Below are 9,787 nucleotides of genomic sequence, written 5' to 3' on the forward strand. Positions count from 1 at the left end.
GAGAGAGAGAGAGAGAGAGAGACGGAAGCAATGTTACATTCGATACTCAGCCCCTGCAAATGTCGGTCTTATTTTTCGCCCTTTTTACGCTTCGTCCGTCCACTTGCGCGAGACTCACGAGAGAGGAGAGACAAGACGGTTCCGGTTCTCTCTTTCTCTCCTTCTTAGGGCTCGATGTCGGCGATTGTCGACTGGTGTACGGGTCCCCGCGGGTCATGGATCCCGCCGACGACCGGGTCATCGTATGGCAGCATTACCAGGCAGAAAGCACGAATCAAAAAAATTACGCGGCGGATTCCTTCGGACCTCCCGCACACTGTTCCCGAGTGCGTCCAACCGACATTAAAAAGTAACTCGGCGCTTGCAGCTAACGATAATAAGTGTCTTGTTTAAGAGGAGGTTCTGCTTCAGATAGACGAGAAAAAATAGATTTTCATACACAGAAAAAAACTAGTACCCGCTCAAAACTAATATACTGAAGTTAGCAATTATTGTTTCATATATAGGCAACAATATATAATTTTGTTAGAAACAACTTTAAAGTTCTTTTAACAAAGAATTTCAACAATGTTATGACTTTAAATATCATAATAGCCTTGTAAGAAATATAGTTATTTTCATGATATTTATACAATGATTATTTTCATGATTATTATAATGATATCTTCTTCAGACAATTAAAAAATGGTTAAAAATATTAACATAGAATTTTGATCATGTTATTCATTGTTGTTTTAATGAGAAAACTTAATTAAATTTTACTAAAATTTAATAGGATAGTATTATTGTTTTCATAAGAAAATTATTTAATAAATATAAATTTAATTTTAATTAATATAATATAAATTTAATTTAAATTTAGAAAGTATAAAGTATGAAAAATTTAAATTCCATTCAAGTTTTTCGTGTGGTGTCGTCGAATATCTCTAACTGGCGGACAACGTTACGATTCACGCAATATCTGAAGGAAATAGGATAATTTAGGATAATTTTAAATTATCCTAAATATTAAATTTGCTGCAGGAACCTTTATCATATGCAGAAAATCGAAATTTCACAACATGACGGCACTTTAAAACAAGTTCTCTTTTTCCCTCTTTCTTTCTTGTTTATGTAGTGCTCCGGAAAAACTAATTTTAGAAATTTTCCAAAGGATTTACGTTCATCCTCCAGCTAATCTAATGCGGTTTTTAAATTTTTTCGTCCCATTTGTTTCAAATTATTGTACGAGTTATCAGTCAGTTAAAAGTGTCCGACGGCGTTCAGCACAAAAAGAACTGGGCGGAATTTTAATTTGTTTTAATAATTCTGTCTTAAAACAATGATAAATAGTTTAGTCCATACCCTATACATAAATTAATATTTGTAATCATTTCTTTAAGAAAAGTTAGCAAAGGCTCCCTTTTTTGGGCATCTAAGCCAGAATTTCCCCTTAATTGAGCAAACTAAATGAGATAAGACCGCGATTTGCGACTCAGGCAGAACACACATACAAGATTGTAACGAACCGATAACTGGTCCAATAATATCTCTAGAGAACCGATAACTAGTCCAATAATCTCTAGAGAATAATAATATAACGAGTTGATAACTTGATCGAGTTCTCATGCTAATCCTCATAACTGCATCGACCTTTTCGGGAATTTATTAATGTGATTAGATTAATATTCTAGTTAATTAATTAAAACTGTGATTAGATTAATATTCTAATTAATAACAACCGTATCAATTTCTCTTCTTTCTCACCTGGAATATATTCTGTTCGGTGTTGCGACAACGACAAAATCCAAGAGAGAGAAAGAAGTACACTGAGAGATATTTATATATATATATATATATATATATATATATATATATATATATTTAATAAAAAATAAATAAAAGAATATTTCTGATCCAAATATCGATGAATTGTTGTATCCGATGAGAGAAATATCGGTTTATAATTTTTTGATCGGCTTATCTAATGAAGTGCCGTTACGATCGGAGATATTCGATTAAATTTAATCGGATATCCTGACCAGATATAAAAGTTGATCGGTATTTTGATCGACTTTCTCGGGAATTTATTAGTCCAAAACTCTAATTAGATTAATATTCTAATTAATAACAACCGTATCAATTTCTCTTCTTTCTCACCTGGAATATATTCTGTCCAGTGTTGCGACAACGACAAAATCCAAGAGAGAGAAAGAAATACACTGAGAGAAATTATTCGATAAGAAATCAACAAAAGGATATTTCTGGCCAAATTCCGGATGAATTGTTGTATACAATGAGAGAAATATCGATTTATAATGTTTTGATCGGCTTATCTGATGAAGTGCCGTTACGATCGGAGATATTCGATTAAATTTAATCGGATATCCTGACCAGATATAAAAGTTGATCGGTATTTTGATCGACTTTCTCGGGAATTTATTAGTCCAAAACTCTAATTAGATTAATATTCTAATTAATAACAACCGTATCAATTTCTCTTCTTTCTCACCTGGAATATATTCTGTCCAGTGTTGCGACAACGACAAAATCCAAGAGAGAGAAAGAAATACACTGAGAGAAATTATTCGATAAGAAATCAACAAAAGGATATTTCTGGCCAAATTCCGGATGAATTGTTGTATACAATGAGAGAAATATCGATTTATAATGTTTTGATCGGCTTATCTGATGAAGTGCCGTTACGATCGGAGATATTCGATTAAATTTAATCGGATATCCTGACCAGATATAAAAGTTGATCGGTATTTTGATCGACTTTCTCGGGAATTTATTAGTCCAAAACTCTAATTAGATTAATATTCTAATTAATAACAACCGTATCAATTTCTCTTCTTTCTCACCTGGAATATATTCTGTCCAGTGTTGCGACAACGACAAAATCCAAGAGAGAGAAAGAAATACACTGAGAGAAATTATTCGATAAGAAATCAACAAAAGGATATTTCTGGCCAAATTCCGGATGAATTGTTGTATACAATGAGAGAAATATCGATTTATAATGTTTTGATCGGCTTATCTGATGAAGTGCCGTTACGATCGGAGATATTCGATTAAATTTAATCGAATATCCCGGTCGGATATAAAAGTTCATCGGTATTTTGATCGGAAATATCCGTTCGTTAATTTTCTATCGGATAACTTCTCTCAGCGTATCTGCAAGAAGACTTACACATCCTTACGGGAAGTCTGTGCACTTTCTCGCCAGCAACTCGCCGGAATATACCTGCGTCGCAATTGCAATAATATGTAAGAGTCTAGAACATCACACCTTCTGTGATGCTCGCTATCGCCAGACGCGTAGCGTCGTGTAGCGATCGGATATCACGACGCCTGATTCAGGTTTGGTTGGCGTAAAACCCAGGTGACTGAGGTAACTGATTGACAGTTGGATAAACACATTGGGCAGACTTCGCTTGGAGCCTTCCGTACATTCGACGAGTCACCGCGGGTTCCTTCGACTTTGATCTCTACGACCGTACGTCTTACATCGCTATCGATGCGCATCGCGCGCAACAAAAATATTCTACTTATTCATTCGATAATGCGAACAAAAAGAAAAGACTGTATTTTCTTTCTGCTCTGCTCCCTCCTCTTCCTCCCCTCCTTCCTCCGCCTCCATCTCACACTCTCTCTGTCTCTCACTGTCTCTTCTCTCTTTCTCCCGGTCTCCCCCGCTTTCTCCCCTTTTTCTCCACAGAGAGAATTTTATAGTGAAAATTACTGCAGAACTTTGTGATCGAGACACAGATCGACAGTCGGTTATAACTGACTATTCTCTCATCGTATACGCGCTGCTTATATTTTACACTGAGAGAAAACAATGGTTGATCCAACTAAAATTATAGCTATTTTTTATCCTAACTATATCTTTTGTATTATTCTAACACAAAAATGATAGTAGTAATGTGCAGACAAGGCTATCATGGTAGAATTTAATTATAATAATATATTATAATAGAATTTAATTTAACAAATAGTTTCCTTTACCATAATTTACAGTAATCATTTCTCTATATGTGATTATAGTTACAAGTACCAAACATTTTTTCTCAGTGTAGGAAAAAAACGTACTATTAAAAGATTTATATCCTCAGCGAAATTCACCACGTTCTTTAGCAAAATGAATCTTACTGACAGTCCATTCGCGCCCCACTAAAAAAACATAACGACACTGGAAGGAATTTATATAAGAAGAGACAATGACGTGTTCTCTCCGTGTCTTGTTCTGTTGTCGCGCGCGACTTATCGATCTCGCTCGAAGAGATCGTCGCGGAGTAAGGCGGGCGTTATTTTGTACAAAAGTGTCAATCGATAGTCGACTTACAGGACGTAATCGTGCCTGCAGTAGAGCCGCATGCCTTTCAGGAAGCAGGAGTGCTGATCGTGCAACGGCCTGGCACAGGCGCAACACCTCAGGCACCTGGAGTGCCACGTACGTCCGCCCACGCACAGCACGATTCGCTCGCGTACGCGCTCTCCGCAACCACCGCACTCCATTACACTGGGTGACGTTTCCGGGCCGACGACCAGGCCGCTGGTGCTTTCGGGACAGGCGAGATTGGGACCGCCGGCGCCGTCGCACGCTCCGTCGCCGCTCGTGTCCTCGACTTCCGTCTGCGTAAACAAACAACAGTTCCAGATATTCGTAAACGGAGATACACGGTGGATCGTTAGGTGGATCGATAGATAGACAGATACTACTGTGTCCAAAAAGTAAGACCAATTTAAAATTTTTTTTTTTAATCTTTATTTATTATTCCAGAAGAGAAGAAAAAAATAGTTGGAATAACTATAATCTCACTAGAGAAAAAAGAAGAGAGAAAAAAATAGTTGGAATAACTATAATCTCACTATATTTTATAGTTCGTTTTGGCCTCAAACATATATTTATAGTTCATCTAAACATGAAGATATAGTAGAATGAACACAGATTTATAGTCACCATCTTATTACTCTATATATATGGTAAAGCACCTTTTGGGAATATAGTTACATGTACATGTATATTTGCCAAATATTCCAATTGTATTGACTATATAAAATAGTTAATTTCTCTTACCATTCAATATTTGCTACCTTACTATATTTTTTATTTCAAATAATTATATAATTCTTGGTAAAAATTTTACACGGGTCAGTTATACTATGCTTATATTGTAAATATTGCAAATATTATGGTAATATTTACTATAAAAATTATATTCCTAACTATAATCTTTTTACTATGCCATTATAGTTCCAAATATCATACATTTTTCTCTCAGTGTAAATCTATTTCGTCGCCTTCAAAGTAATCCCCCTCAGACACAATGCACTTATGCCAACGTTTTTTCCAACCCTACGGTTGGAAACCGTATTACGTGATGCATATAAACCCACACTGCAGTGATAGATATAAACCCACCATCTCACACTGCATTAGTTCTTCGAGACCATTTCGCTAAAAATTCGACCCATATCGTTCCACAACCACCATATTCACCTGATTTAGCACCGTGTGACTTCTGGCTATTCCCTAAACTCAAAAGACCGCTCCGGGGACACCGTTTTGACTCGATTGAAGAGATACAAGCTGAATCGAAGAAAACTTTGAAAGCCATTCCGGAAATCGACTTTAATAACTGTTTCGAGGATTGGAAAAGACGTTGGCATAAGTGTATTGTGTCTGAGGGGGATTACTTTGAAGGCGACGAAATAGATTTGGAATAATAAATAAAGATTTAAAAAAAAAATTTTTAATTGGTTTTACTTTTTGGACACAGTAGTATATTGGATTGGCACGAAGCATCTCGGTTATTTTCCTATTAAATTCTCGTGGGAAGCTGAAAGGCAATCAGTCTTCGTTGCGTGCCTACACGCAAAAAAAGAACTAGCTTCCGCTAGCTAAAAAATAGCTGTGGCAGATAAGATATGCCACTGAAATAGGGACAGCTAATGTCGATACTATCGAAGCTAAATTTATTCGCCTAAATTTGTTAAACTTAGGCGCTACAGCGAGAAATATTAGCTGCTAGAAATAAATGACTGTAACAAATGATTGTAGCTATACGGCAAACTTCTTTAATATATACGTACGATAAGAAATTTAGGAATAACTGCTATTTTCTTGAAATAATGTACATTTTTAATGTCACCTATATGTGTATTTCATAGCGAATGCATCTTAGCTGTCATAGCCAATTCTTAGCGACAGCTAAACGATTAGCCGTTTGACTAAGTTTGAATCAGCTATCGCGATTTAGCTGATATTACTAAATCATTTTTTTGCATATACACGGAGAAAAATAATTTGCTGGTGCAGCAAATTTCCTGCTGGTCTGGCAAAATCTTTTCATTATTGTATGGACAGCAAAGAGATTTGCTAAGAGTACTAATCACTATTTGCTGCATATAATTTGCTGAATCTACAAATTATTTTGCATATAAGAATCATGATGGATTTATATAAGCAGTTGCAGTTTTGCTCCGATAGCAAATAAATTTGTTAAAGATACATTATTTTGCATCAATAGCACATTAACGTGATTCTTAGGATAAATACATTCAACAAATTTATTCTATCCTAACAACGAAACTACTTCTGCTCTGATAACGAATAATTTATAAAATTAGTTACATCAACTAAATTTTTTTGACGTCACTACGAATATGCAGTAGCAACGACAATTTTGCTAAAAAAGCAAAATTATTTTTCTCCTCGTACACGGAAAAAAAGATCTACTACATATGGACAACTAAACATTATTAGCCACTTTTTCTTTGTTGCAGCAACCAATTTCCTTGCTATGATAACAAGAAAATCTGCTAAATACTAAAAACACTAAAAAAAAGTAAATACTAAAAAGTAAAAAAGTAAATATTAAAAATACTAAAAAAAGTAAAAACTAAAGCAGTAAATTATGTTTAGTTGTCCATCTGTAGCAAATTTGCTACGTTAGCTACTTTTCTTGCTATAGGAGCAGATTTTCTTGTTATCATAACAAGAAAATTGCTCCTGCAACAAAAAAGTAAATACTAAAAAAAGTAAATATTAAAAAGTAAAAAAGTAAATACTAAAAATATTAGAAAAAAGTAGAAACTAAAGCAGTAAATTATGTTTACTTGTCCATCTATAGCAAATTTGCTACGTTAGCCACATTTCTTGCTATAGGAGCAGATTTTCTTGTTATCACAGCAAGAAAATAGATTCCTGTAGCAAAGAAAAAGTAGCTAACACAGCGAATTATATTTAACTGTCCATATGTAGCAAATTAGTATGCTGCTACAGCAAATTATTTTTTTCCGTGTAAAGGAATAGTCGATATTGATTACATGTTATTCATACACTGAAAGAAATTATTCCATAAAAAATTAACAGACGAATATTTTCGATCAAATTATGACCAATTTTTATATCCCATCAGCGTATCCGATTAAATTTAATCGGATACTTCCGATCATAATGGCAGATTTTATCAGATAAACAGATCAAGAAATTGAATCGATATTTCTCAACGGATGTTTCCTGATCGGATATACAAATTCATTAATATTTTGATCGGAAATATCTGTTTTTTAATTTTTCATCGAGTAATTTCTCTTAGTATAAGAATGATTAATCCTATGAAATTAATTTGATTTTTCATTTTATTTGACAAATCTTTTGAACCGAACTGAATATGAATAGATACATGAGCGGTTTTTACTGCATTTTAGGAATCTCATAAGAACACTAAAAGAATTACATAAAAATAAGCTCATCCACCATACCGAGCGTCATCATTTACAAATATTCTTTAATATCTCGATAGTTATTGCGAATATCGCAAAACTGTATGGAACTTTTGTGTTCACCTCAATCCAATCTACGCCCGAGAGATGGTGAGATCGAGCTGGAACACTTTGTATACGAGTGAAAAATCATCCTACTTCAGCTTGAAAATCACTCGACTTTCCAAGTAGAGTTTCGTTAATAAACTATCAACTTCGATCCATAAACAAACAAACAATTCTCTTGAAAGATGTAACAGAGTTCACTGAGAAAGAACTGTTTGATATTTGTAACTATAATCACACAGAAAAATAATTACTATAGATTATGATCAAGAAAACTTCTTCTTTAATTAAATTCTACTGTAATGTTAACGATAATAACCTTACATGTTACCACCATCATTCTCATGTTAGAATAACTAAAAAAATATATGCTTAGCATTAGAAATAACTATAATTTTACTAAGATCAGCCATTTTTCTCTCACAGTGCACAGGTGTTAACGACAACATCGAAAAATCGAAAGCGTCGTTTCGAAGGCCGCTTTGCCGGGGAGGGTGCGAGTCTCCCTCGTTCGCGGCTCATTTCGCCAATGACGGCGGGGGTCTGCGACGCGACGTTAACATCCGAGAGGTTTACCGTAACGAGACCGGTAACATAATGACCGGGAGATTCGGCTGCGACTGGTTACTCGCACGGCCATTATACTTCCCGTCGACGAGCCGTTCCCTCCCTTGTGGCACCCCTGATTCGGGGGAATGCGTTGCGAGGTGTGCATATGCGCGCGCGTGTGTGTATGTGTGCTTGTGTGACGGATACACGGCTCGGATGATCGCGCATACAAGCGGCGTGAGAGGTGCCGAGGCGAGAACACGCGTTTACACGCGGTGCGTGTACCAGCACCTCCTCGACGACACGACACAACACCGACATGGACACGCGTGTCACCATATTGAAAAGGAACGACCGCGTATCGTTCGTCCACGCGGGGAGAGATCGTGGTGTTGTTGCCTGCCGTTGGCTGTGCCCCGATTGCCGCGGTTACGTTCGCTCACGGTGGGGTGCCTTTGCGCTTGACCAGCTGCCTACCGGATCGCTTACCCGGATCGCGACTCCGCAACTAGATACGAGAGCTTTCGGTAAATCGAGGAAGCGAACGTCCCGAGAGATAGAGAAGAAGAGAAAGAAAGAGAGAGAGTGAACGAGAGAGAGAGAGAGAGAGAATTTATTTAGCCCTACACTGAGGGAAAATGTATTACACTTGGAACTATAATGGCATAGTAAAAAGATTATAGTTAGGAATAATATTTTTATAATAAAGGACTTCGCACAAAACCTATGGAAAATGGTTTTCGGTCAAATTGGCTGAAATTTCACTATGTTATAGTTTTCGCCATGTTGATAAAAAGTTATCATTGCACCAAGTCCCAAAAGTCAATATTTCCCAAGATATAAAAGGTCAAAGTAATGAAATATGGTCATCCGCAGTAGTAAGACGTATGTTATAAGTGATACATTGATATTTATTCACGAAATAAATAAAAATCGATTTTTACATATATATATATATGTAATAAATATTTAGTTCCGCAATATATATGTATATATATATATACAGGGTGGGGCAAAAGTATCGGACCGGTGAAATATCTCGAAAAATATAAGTTTTACAAAAACTGTTTCAGATCTTAAAAAGATCTATTGTATTTACTGATTTTAGCAGATTGATCTTGGGTGAAAACAACTGATTGTGAGTAGCTGTGAAAACAACTGATTTTGAGTAGCTGTGAAAACAACTGATTGTGAGTAGCCGTGAAAACAACTGATTGTGAGTAGCCGTGAAAACAACTGATTGCGAGTAGCTGTGAAAACAACTGATTTTTGACCCTGGCAACGCCACCCAAGATCAATCTGTTAAAATCAGTAAATACAATAGATCTTTTTAAGATCTGAAACAGTTTTTTGTAAAACTTATATTTTTCGAGATATTTCACCGGTCCGATACTTTTGCCCCACCCTGTATATACATATA

At 35.8% G+C, this 9,787-nt stretch overlaps 1 protein-coding gene across 2 annotated transcripts in view; it reads right to left on the reverse strand.

The window, feature by feature from the left end:
- The window catches only part of LOC116845056 (LIM/homeobox protein Awh-like), a 34,738-nt gene that overhangs the window by 9,754 nt on the left and 15,197 nt on the right, over positions 1-9,787 (reverse strand). For both annotated transcript variants that reach the window (XM_032817323.1, XM_032817322.1), the window contains exon 2: positions 4,328-4,617. In XM_032817323.1, coding sequence (XP_032673214.1) covers positions 4,328-4,617 — 290 coding nt within the window. The remainder of the gene's footprint in view (positions 1-4,327; positions 4,618-9,787) is intronic.

Source organism: Odontomachus brunneus, unplaced genomic scaffold, assembly GCF_010583005.1.
Source record: "Odontomachus brunneus isolate Ranch 3 - 2012 unplaced genomic scaffold, Obru_v1 Obru_scaffold_049, whole genome shotgun sequence".
Classification (NCBI taxonomy): domain Eukaryota; kingdom Metazoa; phylum Arthropoda; class Insecta; order Hymenoptera; family Formicidae; genus Odontomachus; species Odontomachus brunneus.